General features: G+C 40.1%; 1 protein-coding gene across 8 annotated transcripts in view; it reads right to left on the reverse strand.

Moving 5' to 3' along the window:
- Nucleotides 1-531: 531 nt before the first annotated feature.
- The window catches only part of SYTL5 (synaptotagmin like 5), an 84,187-nt gene continuing 61,811 nt past the window's right edge, over nt 532-22,907 (reverse strand). For 5 of the 8 annotated variants that reach the window (XM_042035258.1, XM_042035321.1, XM_042035291.1 and 2 more), the window contains 8 exons: nt 21,524-21,589; nt 20,396-20,574; nt 19,398-19,500; nt 17,089-17,250; nt 13,833-13,941; nt 12,095-12,230; nt 10,999-11,207; nt 532-10,386 (listed from right to left, as the gene is read on the reverse strand). In XM_042035258.1, coding sequence (XP_041891192.1) covers nt 10,244-10,386; nt 10,999-11,207; nt 12,095-12,230; nt 13,833-13,941; nt 17,089-17,250; nt 19,398-19,500; nt 20,396-20,574; nt 21,524-21,589 — 1,107 coding nt within the window. In that variant the 3' untranslated portion in view covers nt 532-10,243. The remainder of the gene's footprint in view (nt 10,387-10,998; nt 11,208-12,094; nt 12,231-13,832; nt 13,942-17,088; nt 17,251-19,397; nt 19,501-20,395; nt 20,575-21,523; nt 21,590-22,907) is intronic. The other 3 variants (XM_042035280.1, XM_042035268.1, XM_042035332.1) reach the window with 1 other exon arrangement.

Raw genomic sequence — 22,907 nt, forward strand, 5'->3', positions numbered from 1 at the left:
AAAGTTGGTTCAAAATATCTTTCTGCAAACCGTTATAATGGGCGTTAGCCTCACATTGAAAGTGTACAAGCAACCCACTGGTACCTTTTAGTTCCCCTAAAAATATGGTCAATCACAGACAAAAAGAATAATCCAAAGGCAATGCAAGCATCGATTTTCAGCAGCAGCAAGGAGAAAATTGGTGATAGCAGGAGCGTGGAAGTCATTGCCACAGGGAATATGATGAAGGAACAGTGATCAGTGTAGGGGATGGGCAGTAATTACTAAAGCCCTTGTACTGCAGTGCTTAATAGACACAGATTCTGCTTCTGGCTCTTAATGTCCAACAGTCTTGGAGTAGCAGATTTTTTTTCTCCTCTTCATCTTGGAGACAGACCAGGCTCTTGCTTCAATGGCAGGGAAACATTACTCCAGGGAAACTTCATCAAGGATATGTCACTTCCAGAGCTGTGAAAATACTTGTTTCCAAGTCATCACTTTCAAATTACCAAAAAAGTTCCCTGTTTAATAAAAAATACTAGGAGGCAGTCAAAACAGGAAAAAATTTTCATTTGTTTTATTATAGCCCACAATCTTGACAATCCACTGCAAAGAATACACATCATGCAAGAAGAATACAAGTATCAGAGGAGTGAAAACTGAGAGTTACAGCTTTGGATGCCTGTTCACAGGGTTTGATGCATAATTTGACATGTCTGAAAAGCTGCACTCCAGCATCTGTGCTGCCCCTCAAGAGCACAGTCTTTTTTCAGCCAAATGCTTGTTTGACCATAAGGTAAGAGTTTTAAATTTTACACTGCTGTCAGCAGAACAGTTTTACCAGCATCTTTAAAGTAATCCTTACCAGAATTTGGTCTCTCACATCTTCTGAAATTACAAAAAAAGAAAACAAAAAAGTAAAAAAAAAAAAATTCTTTTAATAAGATTGGTCCTGCAAGTGAGTCAATGAGGGAGTGGATGTGAAGAGAGGTAAGTCAGCCTTGACACCAGCTAACAAAAGCTAATTTGTGGCCTGAAGCGTGACAGCACCAAGGAGGAGGTGTATGGGGGTGAGCCATTTCTTCTGAACAGGATGATCTGCTTCCCAGTGTTAGGAGAATGTTGCTGAACACCCAAGAGCAGCTATGGCTTGGCCATCCAGTGCTGATGCCAAAGGTCAAGATCAGGATACACCCTGAGCTCTGCAGGTGCTGGTGCCAACTTTGCCAGATGGGCAACTGAGGGGCAAAGAAGCCCTGAGCCATTCCAAGTGTTGCTCTTAGGACAGGATTGGTAACAAAAATCACAGAAATACCATATCTCTTCCAGACCAGCCAAGCCAAAGATGAAGTCAGTCTGCAGCCCACTGTAAAGGAGCAAGGAGGGTAAGAGCCCGTGGGGTGGTGGACGCAGCTGTACCCCAAGCTGCCTTCCCTCTGCTGCCTGAGAGAGTCAGTGGTTTAGGAAATCAGGGCTGGGCACACCAAGGACATGGACCTCTGGGAGGAGCCCAGAGAAGAGCCACTAAGGTGGTCCAGGGGCTGGAGCACCTCTCCTACCGAGACAGGCTGAGGGCATCAGGGCTGTTCAGCCTGGAGAAGAGAAGGCTCTGGGGATGCCTTAGAGCAGCCTAAAGAGGGCTACAAGAGAGCTGGAAAGGGACTTTCAGAAAGACATGAAGTGACAGAAAAAGCCTTAAGCTGAAGGAGGACAGGTTTAGATTAGATGTTAGTAAGAAATTCTTCACTGTGAGGGTGGTGAGGCACTGGAATCTGGAGGTGTTCAGGGCCAGGTGGGGTGGGGCTCTCAGCAGCATGCCTAGTGGAAGGTCCCCTGCCCACAGCAGGCAGGTTGAAATGAGATGATCTTTAAGGTCCCTTCCAAGCCAAACCATTCTGGGATTCTGTGATTGAGCCCAAGGACACATCCATACACAGACTGCTGCTGCCCCAGTTCTCTGGCTCAGGTTCTTCAGCATGCACATGCTTATAGCATGAATCACAGGTGGACAGGTTTAGTGGTTTTTTTTCTCCTCACTTTCCTCACTGAAAAAGCAGAGCAACTGATTTCCAGTGATTTAAAACCTATTAAAAAAAAGCCTCAAATGGGTCTGATTTTTCTCCTGTATTGCTGCAATTCCAGTCTGCTGCTGTTCCATTTTGATTTAGGTACAGAGTCAGTGCATCCAGTCATCTTTCACGACTGGGTGAACAGGAGCAGGGCTTTACAATTGCTACAATCAGTAAAGTGATTGCAATCACTAGGCTGTTACAGGAAATTGAATTAAGTGGAGGAGAGTGCATGAGTGATTGGATTACTAGGTATATTCTGCACAGAACATCTATTAAAATCCTGTGATTAAGAAAAGCTGTTCTTGATTAGTAATACAAGGTTTCTGGCATTTTCTGTTGTACATTTTTGTGGGGAACAGTGAAAAATACCATGTGCAGTCTCTTTTGGAGTTAAATCAGCCTGCATGTATGGTATGCAGGGATTTGGTAGAATGGCCTTTTGGGAAAGGAGTGTTTGAACAAGGGATTTAGTATTTCTGGCTTTAGCCCAACATTTATATATGCAAATATATTCCAGTAATTCATCCTGTACACTTTTGGTTCCAGAAAAATAACGTGGCATAAGCAAGGTTCAGTATCTACACCAGAGCACTTTTTTTACTGAAGGTTTAGCAGAAAATTCCCCTCCCTCAAAGTTACACTGGCTGGAGTCTCTCTAGTGCTACCAACACAGCTCTTCGTGCCATAGCTCTAATCCTACCACTGCAGTCAAAATGCAAATCTGATTTAGAACACGAATATTAGACCTGCCATAAGTCTTGTCCTTTCCATCCCACCTCCAGGCTGTTCATTGCAGGAGATGTGACACATCACAGTGTATGGATACAGTCAAGGGCTGGAGGTTCCTACTTCAGTCTGGAGTTCTGAGTAAGAACCAGAAGACTTCAGTTGTTTCAGATGAGAAAAGAATTACTGTTCCTGACATCCAGTATCTTTTACAAACAAAACTATTGAGATAAATTGTGGGAGGCAGCAATTTCTCAGCAAAAAACAATTTTGTAAATGGCCTGATTTTCCCCAGATTCTACCCAGTAATCTACCTAATTAGATGAGAACAACCCCTGCTGTCACATACCTCCTCTACAGCTGCAGAGGAGAGGCAGAATTTGAAGTTTCACATCCCTGTTCTTGAAGTTCAAAGCCCTCTGGGACAGCAAGTGTTGCATTTTAATGAAAACACCAATGATCCTTTACATTTCTGCACTAAACAACCACAACATGGGGCTTCATTACAGCTCAGTGCTTACATAAGAGCATGAGTCAGACTGCATCACAAAATTAATGAAAATGCAGAGGCTAAAGAGTAACCTGGAGTATATTTAAATCCTCTTACGATCACAACCCACTTTTTAAATTGTGGTGGGGGAATAATAGAGCTCAGGCTGTGCAATCTCAGTGCTTGATCACTTCCAGCCACTCGCCAGTCTCTGCTCTGGCTGTACATCCACAGAGAGGGAAAAGGGAGTGAGTTCTCCACACCATCAGGAGGTGGCCCAGCTCCTCTTGGCCATGTGCGGCTGCCCATTTCTCTCTCCCCATTTGTGTCTGGAAGAGATTTTTATGGCAGCTTGCTGAAGGGAAAAGTGGGAAACCATCTGCAGATGCTGGAAGGCAGAGAGTAGCAGCAAGGCTGCCTGGGCTACAGGAGCCAGTGAGGACATGGGCAGCTGAGGAGAGCTCATGCATGTTTTCTCTGGCCACTTTCAAGCAGTGATCCAGCTGCTGCATGCTCTGTGAAACACAGAGGAAACAAATGGGAATGCCAGTGTCCATGCAGAATGTGCTGGTGTCTTATCTAGTGAGCAACATAATCTCCCACTGCCACCCACGCAGCCAGAAAGTACCAAGCCCTGAATTTCAGTGATTAGGATGGCCCATAATTCCAATTTACAAGGAGAATTTGTCATCTATCACCTCCAAGAGAAGGGGAGGAGGGACTGCAGTTCAGTTGTGTAGGAGTGACAGAGGGGGTCAGAGGGTCTTCCAGACCCCAAAGCAAGTCCTTAAGTACAGTCTTGAGCAAAGGTACAAAGGGCAGAGAAATGGCAGGAAGGCTCTTCCCTACCTGCAGCTGCTTCCAGTTTTTGGGTGTCTGACCTGCCCATAAAGGCCAGAACCAGCACAGGGACGAGCTAGACAAGGGTGGTGTGAGGGCAAAAGAGCCTGTGCCCAAACCACACCAAGAGACCCCTGAGCCATGCTGAGGTGATCTCCCCGTAACGTGGGCACCAGAACTGAGCCAGACTTTGGAACTGCTCCAAAGTGAGCAGAGGCAGCACAAGCCCAGACCAGGAGCAGGGTTTGCCTCCTTTCTCACTGGGGAAGCCACAGCAAGACACAAAAGCCCAGGGAACTAGAGAACCACAAGGTGCAAGAGAGCCCTCAGCTCTGAGGTAAGTTGAAACGAACATGACTGTGCTGAAAGTGTAAATTGAGGGGTCGAATGCTTGTTTTTTCTTATAATAATTATAAAAAAGAAATCAGAACTAGCAATTACAGAAAAGATGCATTTTGAACATACCTGGATTTTCAGGTAGGCAGGACCTTGAACTAGGGAAGAAGCAGGAGATTCAGGGATGGAGGGAAGGTCCTGGTGAACAGGCAGAGTTAAAGCACGTGTAAAATAATTTTGTAGCAAGAAGGAAGAGAACAGTGCACTTCCCTATTTCTTAGAATATATAAAAAAAATCAGATCTAATGCTTCTGAAACAAAAAATAGCTGAATTTCTATACTTTTAAGTGCTTTTAAGACCAAAAAAACCCAGGCACCATCAATGGAGTCCCACCTCTGAAGACATGGTAGGCCTCTTGCATTAGTCATCATTTCAATGAGATAATACAGGATGTTCCCAGGAGACATAGTTTGCTGTAATTCATTTTAGAAGAGACAAAGACACAGCAACATTTCAGTATTTTAATTTAAAAGACATAACAGAAATCTTGACAACAGCTGAAAACAGCCACCTTTGTCCACAAAACAATGTACAATGCACAGTACAAAAATGTTCTCAGCAGAAAACTTTGCTTTGTCTTAATTTGGGCAGAACTTAACATACTGCAATGCCATTTACTGCTACTACCATTCATGTCCAGAAGAATAATTAAACACATTGCTAGCAACAGATTTTAAGCAGAACAAAGGCAGCACGAGGGATATGTGACATTCTCTAATTGCTGCAGCAAATGACTATGCTTGGCTTTAGGCAAACCTCAACAATTAGAACTATCCTTGGGAATCTACACAGAGCTGTCAGGAGCAGTAGCACACAGCCATATACATGTTATTGCCACAAAGTAGAACTGTTGAAATAAATAATCTAAATAGAAAACCTAAAAAAACCATCTAAAAAGCAAGCTGAGATTCAGTTTCCAGTGTCAATATACACAGTATAAGTAACACTGTATTATTATCACTTATTAAACAGCATTTGCAAACATGAAATCACTGGGTAGGAAGTTCATGGGCACAGTGGTAAGGTTCTGCTAGCATGCTTCTCAGCATCTCCTCCTGAGCTGTGGTAAAGGCCATCACTGCAAATAGATGTCTGCATCCTGTTCTGGAATTCACCACCATTTCTCTAGGGTTCTCAGGTGTTAACATTTCTGGGGGTAAAAAATAAATTTAAAAACCCATATTTTTTAAATTACTTTTAAAAAATAGTTTATAAAGTGCATGGGCCAGGTCTCAGGAGATGCTGATTTCTGTCATGGTGGCAAAGTGCTGAAAATCAATACTGTGTGTTAGCAAAGGAAAATTCCAGTCTTAACCTCATAGAGAAGAAAATAAGTGGGGCTCTCCCTTCACTTCTGCATGCTGCTGCCTCCCAGACACTGGGGATCAGTGTCCAGGGAGAACCTTGTGGTCAGGGCTGCTGAACTGAAGGGAGGGATGAAGGAAGAGACCCTTGCAAAGACTCAGGTACAACTCTTATTACCTTGTGTGAGCCCACAAACCAGACAGCTGTGCAAATAGGACTCTCATCTCTTCTCCAGAGGTGTAAGAGATCCAAGCAGCCTTTTTCTTCATTGATGCTACAGAGCAAACTGCAAACTTTACATTCCTGAAGCTGGGAAATGAGCAGACCCACCAAGAAGTCAAAATTACGCCAGACTAAACGCAACCCTCCCGTTACTTCTCCTTATCAATTAGGACCAGTGGATGCTCAAAGGCTGCTCTGTTGTTATAGCTGAGTTGATATTTTGCAGAATACAACTTAGAATAATTGCATTTAGCAGGGCTTAACCAGTCAGGAAAAGAAAAATCAAAGATTAATGTATAAAAATGCTTCATTCATGCTACCTCAGCATAATCTGTATTAGAAGAGGCACAGAAGGAAAAGCTTCCAGTCTAATGCACAATGATCAAAACATGCTTGCCATCCCAATGCTTTCTCTCCTAAACCATTCCAGCTGGGAAAGAAAGATGAAAAAATGTGGCTTCTTAAAGGCATCCAAGGAGGGCAGTGGCACTTGGATTAGCACAGGAAGATGGCAACATCATCCCTCAATCTTTGCAGCTTTCCTCTCATCTCATTTGTGTAATGTGGTGGAGGTAGAGGAGATGGGGAGGACATTTCAAACCTGTTTTATCCTGCTTTAGGTTTCTCAACATGCAAGCAGGTTTGGAAGCCTAAAGTCCCCATATAGCTGGTAGAGAAAACCACCAGAGTGCAGGGCTGGGTACCAAAGTCTGTTGGCAGGGCTTGGAAAGCCCATGGCATCAGCTCTTTTTGATAGATACTGGCACTGTCTATTGGTGTATTTACTGGCCCCACTTGACTTTTTACAGCAAAAGTTGTACTTTTATTCTTCTTTAATGGGTCAAACCCTCAAAATTTAATCACAAACCTTGCTAGAAAAATATGTATCAGTGTAAAATGTGGTTTGTAATACATTTTCCAAACCCACCATAGAGCTGATTTCTTCTCCACTGATGCAGCTTTAGTTGTTCAGGTCTGTGTAGAAAACAACTTCAGAAACGTCAGCTCTACTGTATTTATCTACTCAGGGCAGGAGTTTATGAATCAGTGTTAAAATTGTGGTTATTTCCTCCTAAAAATTAACTTTGAATAAACCATTAATGCACCTTCAATACCATAAACACACATAGAAAAGGAAGGCTTTGGTCTAATTCCTAGCTTTCTGTCTTTCTGTTCAGCCTGGTAACACACAGCACGTGATGACGCACAATTATGGGCAATTAATTCAAATATCCGGGAAACAAGAAATCAAATCTGCAGTTAATCATCTTGTGCTTTTTCCAAACCATAAACCATCTTTACAGAAGAAGAGAACAAAGAGGTGAGAGACATAATTAAATGTGACATTTCCCATAAGTCAGATGATTCCTACAAATGAGCTGGTAACATCAGAGAACAGCAAAACTTTCCAAGTTGCTCCAGTGTTTATCTGATGCTCGTCATCTCCGCGAGGCTCTGGTGGGTGTGACACCTTTTATGTTGACAGCCTGCTGCAGCACTGTCCCTGCTAAGGCAGGAGGTAATTTCACTGTTCTACTCCAAAGCCCATCAATGGCAAACACCACCACCTTGGCCAGAATTACTTCCAGGTGAAACTGTTCCCTCCATATGCTGAACTTCAGCCTGTTCACAGCCCAGCCTGTAATTTCAGGTGTGGGCTCAGAGCAACATTTTGACCCTTTGCAAGGAAAGGCAGAGCTTAAAGCCCGTGTATGTGCTGGGTGGCACTTCCCAGATGAGACCATTCATCACAAACTCTGCCTTAAGACCAAAATGGGCAGAAGTTGAAGCAGTAAAATACAAACTTTTTTTGTTTCAAAGGAAAACATGATTTAGCTGAAATGCTAATGCTTAGAAGGTTAGGAAGTGCCATTCAAAAATTAGGCAAACACTTGTGCTCCATGCAAAAATAAATTCGACTTAACATCATTTTAAGTTTTTCAGTTTGGCAAATGAAAAGATGCCCATTCTAAGGTCCAACTGGGAGGAGGTTTTGTGTTATTATTTTTGGCATTTTCACCATCAAAATGAATCAAAGCAAACCATTCAACAGCACAATGTTCCTCTAAAACTCCAGCTGGAATTTTACCTCGAAGAACCATTTTCTTTAGATTCAACAGCTTTAGCTGTTTGAAACAACTTCTAGCAAAAGCAAAAAGTCAAGTTTGTGCCTACATGTCAATGTAATATCATTATTCCCAAAATAAATTCAGGTTTGTAGTACGAACAACCAAGACAATTCAAAACAGTTCTGTTAAAGAGAGAGGTAGTTTAGATGTCAAAAGTTAGGTTTAGTTTCACTTTGGAAGATAGCGATAAAAAATAATCTAATACTTAAAGACAGACTATTGTGATAAGAACAAGGTCATAAAATGTTACATGCTTGATATTTGTGCTCTAATTTATCAGCTCACAGCATCTGCGGCACAGAATTGTAGAACAACAGAATCATTTAGGTTGCAAAAATTAAAAGTCAGCTAAAACCAAACTAGACTTCCCTCACTGCCCAATTTGAGCTGAACTTCAGAATAAAATGAAGAAAAGATAAAGAAGGAAAATGAAATCAGTTTTCTTGAGTAACCACTGACTTTCAGTTCTCAATGTGAGAGTCTGTAGGAGAATTTTCATTTTCAAAGATGACTCGCTAATTCCTGAAAATGGTGAGTCTCCAACTGGGCAAGAAGTACCTCCAGTGACTTTTGAAAGTCATATCAGAATTTTGAAATAACTTATGCATAATGAAACAAATAATTTTATTAAAACTGCTATTTTTAACACAAATAAATACTTTTTTATCCAATAATATTAGGATTTTAGAAGACTGGTTGTAAACTTCTCTGCAGTTTCCAGCCACTCCAACAAAAACCAGCATAAAATACCTTAAAAGGAAAATAATTTACATCTTAAAGTTTTGAATTCAGCTCTAAATACATGTACTTAATTGTACAGTAGGACAGCTACTGATATCAAAATCTCCAGCTGTAGTTGCTTAGCTATGTTCATATTCTGTTGTTCAATCTAGATTTCTTGCAATAAACTTTGGGGGCAAAAAAATATGAAGGAATGGCTATAGATTAATTTACCAGTGCAAATAGAAAGTTGTGTTCTAATTGTGGAAAATTCAGAAGAAATGTTGTTCACTCCGTTTCCTGATCTTCCTTTGTCTTATACCTTGAGGAATCACAAAATTACTGTCGAACAATTGTCATGGTTAATAAGATTAATGATTGACTTGGCCAAGACCCATTCATCGTTAAATCTACTGGGGGATGTTTAGGAGAATAAAAGTCCTACTTGGGTTATAATTAATGTGCATGGGCCTGAATGGGACCCCAGCCCACTGAGAGAACATTTTACAGTTATGCAAATCATTTTGGCACATGCTTTAATCTCATTCTGTTCTACACAATCTGTTGAATCAAGTCTTAGCTAACTCTGTCCAAGCCTGGTGTGTGTCTCATCTCAGCAACACATCAGATGGGGACTGGCATGTGGACATATTCCCTCTGTTCAATGACGTCAGAAGGTCTCGGCTAGAGCTGTCAACTGAATCCAAACCACAGTAGCATCACGTAGTTCTGGACACTGTTTGAGGATTTGTTATGATTTATTTTCATAAGAGGCTTTTTGATTTCACTGAACCAAGTATTGGCCCTCCTTCACTGGGGTTTTGGTCCCAAGCCTGTCGTGCTGCACCACTGCACAGGCCAACAAGCAAACACGATAAAGAAACACTGTTTGTTATCCTTCAGAACATTATGGCTTCTTGACTACAAACACCAAAGCACAGACTCGCTCTGAATCTGCTTGTACTGTGCCACTGCTGCCTTCTAGGCCATCTCTGAGCCAGAAGGAGATTCATAAATGTGGCATTACTCACTAAATGACCAGCAAGAGAATTTGCTCACTCTGAGCAGCCCTCAGACCAAGTGTTCATCAGCTGCACACCAGCTGCCAGAAGGGACAGAGGAAGCCAGTCTGATCTCTGTACAAGGTCCAGTTCTCACTGGCTTCAGAAGAAACAATTCACACAAGAAACTTGGGTAAAAAACATGTACATGAAAGTGCAGAATGCATTAAAATCTCACTCACAGCCTTAATATCCAAGGCAAAGAGTACAACCCTTCTCACATTCAAATGGGCAAAGTGACACGAGCCTGGACACCACTGAAGCCAGGATTACTTGTGGCACCCCCCAGCAGTTCAAGTCTTTCAGAGTCTGCGTTTCCCCATGCTGGATCTCAGCATTAACACCCCTTCCACTGCAGCTCCCGGACTGTCAATCATCTTCTGCCAGAGGTGCTGCTCTTCCCCTTGAGAGTCCATCCAGTCAACCTCCTTGCCATTGCTTACACCTGACAATTGTAAAAACATGAGGCATTTTGCCATTTTAGGAAGCAGTTGGGTAACATCGCTGCTCGTTTACTACAACAGTGTACAAGAGAAATGACAAGCACTTTACACTTCACCTGTACAGGGAGTTACACTGAAAACAGGCAGCTCCTGGAGAGCACCAGTTTGTCATTGAACTCCTTCAGGTGCGTGGGCAGAGGCTCATAAACCTCCACACGCTGCACCACAAGCAACTTTTTCCCAACACAGAAGGAATGGATTCACACCTCTTCCAGGTCACACCATCATCAGCAGAAAGGCTGCTGCTGGACAGAAGTAGTTGACTCCTTCTCACTGGGATGCTAAGGAATACTTCCCAAGGTATTCAGAGTTGTTTTAGACCATGCAGAAGTATAGATGGGCACAAAGTTTTTGTGTCTCACTCAGTGGAGGAAAGAACTAAATCATCTACAGATTATGTACATGTTGCCTTTTCTCCATTTTCAAATTCCACAACTTCCCATACATTTTCAAAACACTCAGTAACACTTCTGTCCTTCATACACATGAATCACGTGGGTAAAGAAAGAGGAGAGCAGAATAAGAAAAGCAACGTGAGTCAGATGGGATCTTACCATTTCCAGTGCTCAAACGGACACCTCCCAGGAAAATATTACTGGAAAGAGACTCCTTGTCCCACACAGTCAGTTCCAGGCAGACATTCTGTATGTCCCTTGAATTCAAGCCACTGAAAGCAAAGGTGTGATTCCACTGGGGGTTCACACTCTTTTTCACTATGGGAGTTTTGTGTTTTGTAGCTTTGCTGTCATCTGGGAGCAGGTATCTGGGAGAGAAAGAAAAGGAAAATGAATATGGAAATGGTTTGTCACATAACAGTCACAATAAATGACAATTATGTAGGGACTCAAATGGGATCAGGACCCCATCTCCCCACTGGTATGAAGTTAAGCGTGTGCCTGAATTACTTATTTTGCATTTGTGCTCCGTTTGTTCTCATTGCTACAGTGTCAGTTACCACAAACAGAAACTGGAATTAGGTCTCCTTGCCCCAAGCCTCAACCACAAACTTCTTGTTTCAGCGAGGCTAAATATAGACAGAGTCATAAAAACTTTAGCTAGAAGGGGCCTCTCTGGAGTCATCTTGTCCAGTGTCCATCTCAAACCACAAGAAGAGATCGTCCAGAAAAAAATGAAAATTACTTTTTCTACTTGAAATGTATGAGCTGAGTGATAGTTTTAAGCACAACAGAAGATCAAGATAAATTCTAAGCTCCACCAGGGAATTAAAGACAGGATGTTTCCTGTTGTCCCCATTTAGTAACAACATTCAAACCATTACTATGAACTCAAAGATATCTAGAAATCAGCAAGCCTGAAAACTAGCATTGAGAGCAAAAACTGGGAAAGAAAAATGTTGTAAGATATCTATTACTTCCTAAATGTAACATTTATAATGCATAACCTACATTTATGAGAAATCCATTATACTGAGACATGCAGGATTATTTTCATTTTTTTCGAACACAAGCATTCTGTGTAATTTGAATTTTGAATGTCCAACATAAAACGCTGCCTATCTACTAAAAACATGCATATATTGTCATACTATGTAAATTTTTTGTGTACCCACGTGCTTATAGATATGTTACACAAATCTTAAATTAGATCCAGTGCAGTCATTAAAAAGGGGGAGAAAAAACCCCCACAAACCCTTTCACAAAAGTATCAGATGTGCCTCCTGATTTCACTGCTGTTAAATTCTTTGCTTCTTTGATGAGGACTTCTAATATGCCTCCAGATGGCAGATGAGAATCTCCTTTTTTTCCTTTTTTGAAGCCTCTCTTTCCTAAGCATAGAACAAAGTTGCAAAATTACAATCAGAAATTATATATACACTGTAAGACTGATTTGAAAATGTAAATTGTCTTGGCTAGATTTTTAAAAGTAATATATTGCAATGGGACTAAAGCATTCCTTATTAAGGCAGGGGCAGAAAAGTCACTCCATATTTGATAAAGAACTTGACCAAGGACTAACTAGCTTGTCCTTGAAGGACACAACAACATGCCCTATCTGAAGTCCTGTTCCATTGTAAGTATTTGTGGACTGCTGTGCTGAACACAAAAAATTGCCTGCCCAGTAAATCCTGCCCTCTTTTCAGAGTCCACTTCCAGTGCTGATGTTAAGGCAGCCCTGGGCCACAAAGGAAGCTATAAAACCTCTGTCCCAAAGCTTAAAGTCCAGAAATAAGCCAACTGTATCCTGTGTGTGGGATGCACTGCTCCCCAGAGACCATGGCAGAGGGCATGGTGCTTCCTGACATGCTGCTGCATTCAAACAGCAGCACAAGGACATGGGCACTTGCTGCTGCAGGTTCTAAGGAGCTTTTATCAGCAGAGATTGTGCAGACTGATTCAGGCTGAAAACATCCGGGAAAGAAAATCAGGAGTGATGTTAAAATGTACTAATTTTAAAAAATGCAGACAGCGTATCTGGACTGAGCTGATAACAATTAGCTTTTAAGAGAACAAACCTTTAGAGAATGGTACTGCTAGCAGGGGGAATATCATCTGTCATAAAAAAAAAGAAAGGAAAAGAAAGAAATCTAATCTATCAAATGCAAATGCTAGCAAGCAATACTGTCACTAAGATGGTGATATATGTGTGTCTGGTATAGCCATGTGCACTCAGGTGCTACCCAGTGATTGCTCTCACTTCAAAGGATTGCTGTTCCTCATGCTACTACAATGCAAAGAGATAGTAACTCTTTTCCCTTGTTCATTGCTGATGAAAATCATGGCTCACCCTAAAGAACTCAAATAAGCTTTTACAGGACTAAACTGCAGCAGTAATACACTAAGACTGAGCAGAGGAAAAGGAGTGTGAAAAAAAGGGTGAAAATGAGGAGGCAGCTTAAGGCAAATTAAGCATGAAGAACTAAGTGAAGTCTATTGCTTGATCAGCTAAACACTGTATCTAACTAGCCGAACAAAGAACTCTCAGCCTACAATGTGGATAGTTTTTTTCTCTGTGGCTGCCCTTGATCATGTTACCTAATGTCTGGATTTTTTTTTTAAATTAAGTCAGAGTCATGCATCAACCATTGACTGCATATTCCTCTTCCTTTCTCTCTCCTTAAGTTCAGTGTAAGAGAAAAGGATGGAGCAAAAGAAACATACACATGGTTCAGAATTTTCACAGATAAACACAACTGCGGAAGCCAGGTTGGATAAGGCCTTGAGCAACTTGGTCTACTGGGAGGTGTCCTTGCCCATGGCAGGGGGCTTGGCACTAGATGGTCTTTCAGATCCATTCCAACCCCTTAACATTCTGTGATTCTATGAACGAGCATATTTAAGTGTGATTTCAATCTTCACTCTAAGTGAGGATTTTTAATACATCATCATCACATGATTTTTTAAATCACCATCATTAATGTTTGTTTTACCTTGAAACTGCCCCAGAGGAAGCATTAGGTTTCTGTCTGGGGGAATATAACGTAAAACCACTGTCAGTTCTCCTTTGTATTGAAGCCCAAAATCTGTCACAACCTCCACCTGAGGAGAAAACAAACAAACAAACAAAACAGAAATCCAGTCAAGGTTAATCATTCACATTCTCTTTTTGATTTTAATTCTGTTGAAATATATCAGTACATCAATAAGTGTTTTAAACACTTAAACACATCAAGATTCACCAGCTCACTTTCAGATAATTAGACATTCCAAATTGGAGGCAATCACATTTTAGAAAACTTTCTGAGCTAGGGAATGCAAGCTCTCAGAAAAATAAACCCAAGTGGAATTAAACTGTTCAGTGAACACACAGAGGAGAGAGTTATCTAGCATGAGTCAGTGAAGCAAATCAACAACAAAAAAACCCTTCCAACTTATTTCTGAGCATATAAACTGTAATTGATTTAAGCTGATAGCCCTTATTTAAATTCAGTTAGGATTTAAAATGTAATTATTTTCTTGTATTTTAGAGAAGTCACTCCTGAGTCACTCTTTGCATAGATGTGTGGGGAATGAAGGTGAGAGAGAACAGAGTGCAGCTTTGAAACAGAAAAACTTCTTAAAAACTGTTATTCCCAGTGTCCTTTTCCACACAGCTACTATTTCTGCATTTCTACATATTTTTTTATAAATGTTTGACTCTTACCCAGAAGAATGCAATCGGTGCTCTTCAGACCATCTTGTTAAAATAATATTAGGCCTTCACTGGCAGGGTGCTGAACTTCCATTCACATTGCAAGAAATTGGAAACTTAAGTTTTAAAAACATTGGATGTAACACAGAGAGATCTAACTTCACTGATGGAGGTGGCACTACTCAGATGCTCAGCAACCTGGTCCAGTGAAAGGTGTCCCTGCCCATGGAACTTGATGATTTTTGAAGTCCCTTCCAACCCAAACCATTCTGTGGTTCTGTGATATGATTTCTGTACATGCTTCAGTGCTTAGATTTTGGTACAAATGAACAAATCTTCCTGATCTCTTTGGAGGGACAAAGGACATGGATAAAGGGAGAGGATCCTCCAGCACAGCAAGACACACACCGAGGCACCACATAAGCCTTTGAAGAACTGTTTGTAGATGAAGATCTGACCTGTGAATGTATTTCTCTGAGATGCATTCAGCTTGTTTCCTGACACCCCACAAAGGTCAAAATTCTATTACCAAGAGAAAACAAGCAAAAAAACCCCCACCAGAAATCCATAAGGTGTATGCAGAGAGTCAGCATTGCCTTCACCTCACCGACTCCAGGCTGAGGCACTGACCATTCACTGGGGCTAAGTCTGCACCCAAGGATGGCGCAGAGAACAAAGCAATTTTAGTGATAGCAACATGGCCCCTTTGTGACTTTGAAGCATTTTTACAGCAACACAGGCACTGCTGTGCTGACTGAGGAAAACAGTCCTGTCTCACACCAGTGTCCAGTGCCAGCTGCTACAACAAAGGACTAAAGAAAACCGGTAGTAAACGGCTGTGGAATCATTTGCACATCTACATTTTGCCAGTCAGGCAGCTCATTGTGGTCTAAACTAAGCAAGTTTAGGATCAAGTTTCCCATAAAGGCATCAAAAGTTATTTTTTATTTAGTTCTACTAGTGGATAAGCAATGGTGTAAAGTTCTAATGTCAGAAAAGATTTGTCAGCCTCTCCCCCAAACCCACATATAACATGACTCTATACTCTGTCCCCTCTTCAGCCACAGAACTATTTTCTCTACTTTTTCTGACTTAGCCACACTCCTGTTGAAAACAGATCTCTCAATGCTCATAGAAAAAACACGTCTTTAAGTCTCCAATCTTTTCACTAAAGCAGCTAAATGATTCATGATAAAACAAACCAACCACTGTAATGAAACCCAGAAAATGTTTGATTGCCATTCCTCCATTCCTGTCTCTATCAGGCAGTCCACATAGGAGAATAGCATGTATTTTGTGTGGGTATTAACCAGTGAGGTTTTTTTGTTAATTGAAACAACAATAATTGATTTTTTTCTTCAATATTATCCTTGCTGATCAAAAACCTTAGCAGTGTTTTAAGTTTAGAAACATTCTTTGTAACAACTTAGGAGGCAGACAAGACCAATTCTGTGCTTGCTTTCTTTGACATAAAAGAAGTAATTTAAAAATCCTTTTAATGGGTTTGGAAATAATCAGATAACACCTTCCAGCTGGACTGACTGAAGTGCTTAGTGCCTCATTACTTATTTTCCTGAGCAGAAGAGCTTCATGAGTTTTTTGGTTATTTTCCCGTTAGGATTAAAAGAAATTACCTATGAATTAATTACACAGCAATCAGATCCATCTCCCACCTGTTAGAAAGGCAAAAATCAAACACACTCTCCTGAAACCCCAAATATAATACAATTTCCTTAAATGTAATGAACATAGAAAACCAAGTTCATCTAGTTAATCTTGACAGTGTTTGCTGCACACCTCATATTTTTTTGCAACTAGAAAAATACACTTTCTTAAATGGCAGTCTAAACCCCTGGAATTCCTGGGGATTATGGCTGCTGCAGGAGCAAACAAGGCAGAAACCTTTAATCCTCTAGTTTACAGCAGCTTTTTGAATCTCTTCCAAAAATAAACACCTTTGCCAAAGCAGGGGTGCCCTGGGCACAGAAGTCACCCTATCCTTCACTAGATACAGGGCACACCCTGTACAGACCAATTTCACAGACCAATTAATTTGCTGTTTTAGAAGCCCTCTCTTGTGCCTTTATAGTTAAGGTGAATGAGAGATTAAGAAGTCATTTTGTCACGTCTGAAAGGTGTAAACCACTTTGAACTGAAAAAAAAAAAAGCTGGTTTCTTTAATAACCTGTTAAGGATTGGGTAGGCGGAATGGTAGGAAAGTTCTTTGATTTATGTGCTATTTAAAAGAATTAATGTATATTTACTAGGTAATTTTTCTATTGTTTATTACGGATTTTATTACGGGATGAACTTATGGTTTATTTAAAAACATTTTTTTTGCTACTGTTTTTAAGTACCCAATCACATGTGAAATTTTCATGAAGAATTCAAAACCAGTAAGCTTTTACTGAATTAAGAACAAGTAAATATTATTTTTGATTGTCATATTAGACACTTATAAAGTCCTGCTTTATAAATAAGTTCCAAAGGAAAAAAATAACTAAGTCTTGCTAAATTTGCTTGACAGCCCTTTCAGCAGTCCTGGAAACCCTTACCTTGGGCTGGAGCACAAACCACTGATCGCCCTGATTTTCAAAGTTCCAGGAATCAAATGGAATTTCCACTTCCCCAAGGAAGCTGTTGCGTCCAAACCTGTCATAGTGCCAGACAGAAAGCTGAAGGGTCCTGGTTTCCAGCTGTGAGTGACTGATGACATACTACCAACAGAAAGGGAGAAAAAGAAACTCTCAGAATAAGCAGAAATAATATTTTCCACTGAGCCTTTTACAGCTGTAGCTCAGTTTCACCAAGCCCGCAGCAGCTAACAAATGAAGCATGAAAGAGAGATTTGTTTTCCTTGCAAAAAAGATTGATCTAGCCAGAAAGCTCATAATGTTAACGTGAAATCTTCCTGTGCTGTATGCAACCAGTGATAATTTATGTTATTACCAGTATTGTGGCTTTTTTTTGGTATTATTTACTGGGTATTTTTGGCTATAAAGTAAATGATGATGCTTAAAAATATGATTCTGTTAATTCCCTACAAGTTTATGTAAAAGAAGCAGATCAACATCTAGGTTGATGAAAAGAAGAATCCCACTGGTTCTTTCATCCCTAAAGGAAGTCTGCTGAACACTGCTTTCCAGAAAGCATCTTCTCATTTCCAATGTTGTCTTTGTAGCCTGCGAAAATTTGTTCTTTAAACACGTACAACAGCATTTGTAAGGCATGCACTGAGTGAATCAGAAACCATTGTTGGGTTTGAAAGCTATTGAAAAACTCATCTACAGCTATTAATGTATCAAAGCTATTAAAAAAACTAGCATTGTAGTCTAGCAAATACACATAAAATTATAAACATCTGGAATTCTGGCTCTGCACACTCTACATTTAGCAAAAAGCCCATTATTTCCCTGACATTCACCCTTCTAGTGGTAGCTGAAGAGACCCAGATGTCTTATTTTTGCATCAGGAACAATATCTGTACATGGACAAATACTCTCCAAAAGCTGAAACAGTCAAGTCAGTTTGCTAATTATGTACAGATATATCTACAATGCTTAATCCTAGATGCCAACTGCTCCACTGTGAGAAACCTCATATTCTGCAACAATGGGGTAAAAGTCAAAGAGGAAAGATAAAAGACAGATTTAATTAGATTTAATTATTTTTCTTTTTAAAGAGGGTTTTCAGTTGTGGTGAACAACTCTTCCTTACCTACCCACATTTCAAGTAAGCCCCTTTTGTTACAATTTGGGGTTTTGAGAAACTTCTAGGTCCTATCCTCACCCAGTAAACATGTTTAGTCCTATTTTACTTGATAAATAAAGTCTAACACCTTATTTTTTTCCAGTTCCAGGAAAGACTTAATTTTACTCTATACCATTTAAAAATGAGGCTATAAAAAGACTCTCCCTTGGCAAGCAGTCTGGCCAGACCGAGTGTGTGTGCCTGCAAAATGGTTTTGTAGCCAGGCTAAGCCAAATGCACTGGCCAGGGAACATCTATTTGCCTCCATTATAGGAAACTTATTTAAAACCTAACTGAAATTTAAAAAAAAATCCAACCAAACAAAAAAATCAGGATTAACTAGAGAGTTTCTGGCCTCTTAGCAGCCTGCTGGATAACTCCCTTCAATTGGTAGGAAAGGGAATCACCAGGAGCCTTGAGGTCAAGATGGCAGAGAGGCCATGAAGGGGCAGCAACTCCACCATTCCCACCTGCACCACAGAGTCAGGGAAATGAATAAGCAGCTTGTGAGGAGCTCAGAAGAGTTCAGTCTCTCTGCTGGGGATGGGTAAAGGGCAAGGGGGTGGATAAAGGGCACTGTGTCCTCAAGTGCATCAAGTCCATTGCAACAGAAAATGAAATTAACCACAGCTTTTCAAGGAGACAAATACAGAAGCACTTGTTGGCATTTTCTTATCAAAGTTATTTCTGCTTTAGAAATAAGTTAAACCTTCCAGAAGAATTCAGATCTTACTGCAAAATATTACTTTCTCCTCAAAATTAGTTTGACGGGAGGTTTTAATCTAGCTTTACTTCAGCATCAGGCATATAAAATCTTTAAGGTGCTTTTAACAACTCTAAGCTCAGGCTAGATGGGAACATCAACAGTTTTAAAAGAGCTCTATGGCAACTAATAGAATTTTTAACTGTAAAGGGCAGAACCAAATAAAACCACTTCCTTAATGCTGAAAGCCAGAAATTGCAACTCATAGGTTTACTAGATGCTTTTGCTTAAACACCTTCCCTTTTGAGGCATCTCTTCCAAGTTCTACTCCCTGTACTGGAACACACATAGAAAATACCTGTGAGCACAAGTGAAACATTCATCACAGCTTGAGAGAGAGACTGTTCTCACCTTCAGTGTCTCATTAAATTCCGGGTTGGTGCTGTTACTTTTAATTTTGGTCTTGCGCTTACTTTGGCGGGACTTATCAGGCAGAAGGTAGGCCTTGACATATCTGCAGGGCAAAGAGAAAATTATTAGCAAGGAATAGACAATGACCAATTTGAGCAAAGACCTGACATTGCTGCATCAGCAACACATGCAAGGAAATTAATTTTTGCAGTATGAAGAGTGTAAACATGTAACAGAGAATATACAGAACATGGAGAGGTATGGCCTTTACCTACAAACATAGTGGTGTTAGTCAGATAAGATCAGAGTAACAAAAGGCAGAGCTTTTTAAGTATATTAAGTATATATAAGTAAATTAATTTACTTATCCTCAGAAAGGCAACAAGCTTTCCTAACAATTTCCCTTTTGCTATATATGATTACTGACTGGTTACATATGATAAAATATACACTAAAAATACAAGAGAATGAAAAACTGCATAATTTATGTACCATAGATTAATCACAATTAGAGACACTAATTGGTACTTTCTGATGAGGGAGTATACATGTTATAATGAAAACTATGATGAGAAACTCAGAAAACATGGTACTTGCAAAGTGAGTCTGTGGATACTTGGAAGCAAAGTCATCTCCATCAATCCCTGCCTCCAAGATATCACTCCTCTCATATACTTCAGTTTTGATTATAGAAGTAAAAAAACCCATGATGCTGCCTGCCTATTCCTTCATTTTTTTTTTGCCCTTTTACTATCAAACAGGTTGGTAATTTAAGTAATCTTATTGTTTTCCCAGAACAGGCACATGTTGCCCGAAGAAGCACACAGAAAATGCTCTTCCCACAGGGAACCCAAACCCAACCATCACCAAAATGCTGCTTGTAGCAACTGATCCTGTGAATTCCCAGGCTCATATCCCAACCCCTGGTTGCAGTCAGGGTGGGATGTGGGGAGGGGACACCCCTAGCAGAGCTGCAGGAAATTCTTCTCTGTGCTTACGGATCGGTCCTTTGCTTCCTCTCATCTGCAATGGCCAGGTTTCTGCAGCTCTTCACCAGGATGTTGAGGGCACCTGTTTTGTAGATGTAGTTGATACTGAGGAGGATTTCACCACTGACCTTCACGTTGCCATAGTCACCAGTTTCACTATATACACTCATCATGCTGTTAATGCTTGTCTGGAGAGGAACAGAAAAAGGGCTCAGAGGCTGAAACACATTACTCTTTTCCAAAATCTGCTTTTTTTTCATAAAGCTACAGCCTTGCAATATTGTCCCACTTGTTAGGACTTGCTATGGAAACAGATATATCATAGAATAGAATTGCCATGATTTGATATAAAGAGAATAAGAACTGTAGTTAATAGTAGTTTAAATGTCTAGACATGATTTTTCCATGCAAGACTCAAACCTATTTATAAACGTGACTAAATCTAAATTACCTTTTAATTAATGTATGAACTGAGGAGCAGACAGGCTACATAAATTGTAAGCTCATGTAAGTTCCAAGCAGGAAAAAAACCCAAAAAACGAATCACTTCTCTGGCTCAGCTGGTCACCTAATTTTTACTGAGTCTCATAAGACAACTGCTGACAGAGCCCTTAGGAAAACTTACAAGGATGCTTCCCCTAATGGAGATAGTATAAAACCATATTTATTTAAAGTGACACCTGTCTCTCATTAACAATTCTAAAAGAAGGAGCAAAATGCAACCCCCACCCCATTTCTGCAAATTTTGTAAAGTCCAAAAATTTTAGCAATAATACAACAATTTTTTCCACTACAACATAATATATCACCCCTCAATCCCTTTTCCTTCACACTCATAAAATGCACAGTTCTGCTATGAGGATTCCCTCTTCCAAAAGTTTACAATTAGGAAAGAACTGAATATTTTTTAAAGAAAACTAGAGAAATATGTGCACTGCCAGAACAAAAAACATTTAGAAATCTAGTGCATATTTCCTTCTGAGTCCTTGAACAAGGTTGCTCAAAAACATGTATCACCACCTGAATTCTGACACATAGGAATCTTTCAAGACACACAGGTACAGCTGTCAACAAAAAGGGAGAAAGGAGAGAGAAATCTTGAAAGTAAACTAGAGCAGAGAATTCAGGAGAACTCACAGTATCACCATCTGTTTCAGGCACATTTAAATATGTCCATTTTCTGTCAGAGCCTTCTGGGGAGTTCTTTAAGTAAGGCAGTGCAAAAGATCAAGAGAAAAGAGCATTAGATTGCTGCAATAAGAAAGAATAAGTGCAGTGAGAAATCTTTATCTATATAGAAAGGTAAAGGAAGTTTGTATTGCAAAGCCATAGTGAGAAAGTAAGAAAAAGGTATCACCAAATCAGAGAAATGCTGTGTTTTCCATACACTTCAAATACTGAAGGATGAGTGGTTCAAGGTAATTAAATAGAAATGAGATAACCTCTGTATCAAAAAAAACCAAGTTATATTTTAGAACAGCAGCTCAACAGGTTTGGATTAATATTGGAATACATTTGGATTTGTTCTCATTTACATGTCCATGTCCATCTCAATCCTCCCTGAAGCCAGTCAAAAGCTAAATATTCCTCTATTTGCAGCATCAGTGCCTTTGTAAGAAATGGCAGTTTCTCTGTCGAGTTAACAAGAATAGATGACAATTGCACTAAAATGTTGAAATATGCCACTCTCTGGGAAAAAAAATGCAGTAGTTGATTTTTGGGGACACATTTTCCCTCCTCTGCTTGCTAGAGCAGGATCTCACCATCTGTATCTTGATCCATCTCCTTCCTTGCCAGCTGCAGGGAAGAGCACAGTCCAGGGAAAGGACCACACAGAAAGAATTGGTTTGTGACAAAACTCAACTCTCCAAGCACCTTTCCCAAGGGCCCTGCAGCACAGAAGGCTCAAGGGATAAACAGTTCTATGTCAAAGTGGTAAACAACAACAGACAGGAAAAAGTGTTTTTTATATAAGCAATTATTATCCATAAACTTAATTTTATACCCCATGTAGGAAAAATAAACAGAAAAAAAAAAAAAAAGCAGTATTTCTGCTGGCTTTCTTTATCCTTAATTAAGAAAAAAAAAAAAAAAGAAAGAAAAATGCTTGTCCTTTTAATCCTTTTTATAATTGTCTGACATTTCTTTAACTTACTGATTAAAATTACTGGAGAATTATCAACACACACCAACCAATGTGTTGTATTTCCTCCAGTTCCTAACATGCCTTGAGCTAAATTTCAGCCTTTACCATTTATACATTTCCACCTCTCAAATATGTGAAAATACCCTTGGATATTGTTAGGGAACTTAACCAGTCCAGTGTGTGCTAAAAAATGCCTCAATTATCCCTGTAACAATTTGTATGCCCACTTCAGAAAAAAACACCAAGGTTATACCAATACAAGGAGGTAGATGAGTGGTTTTCTACTCCAAACACTTCTTCCTCTAATCCAAATACTTTTTTTCCTCAATCTTTATGTAAGCAGGCAGTGAGGGATAAATGACAGAGGGAAAAAAA

The sequence above is a fragment of the Corvus kubaryi genome, unplaced genomic scaffold, assembly GCF_017639235.1.
Source record: "Corvus kubaryi isolate FWS band 111438036 unplaced genomic scaffold, C.kubaryi_AGA036_p1.0 133, whole genome shotgun sequence".
NCBI lineage: Eukaryota > Metazoa > Chordata > Aves > Passeriformes > Corvidae > Corvus > Corvus kubaryi.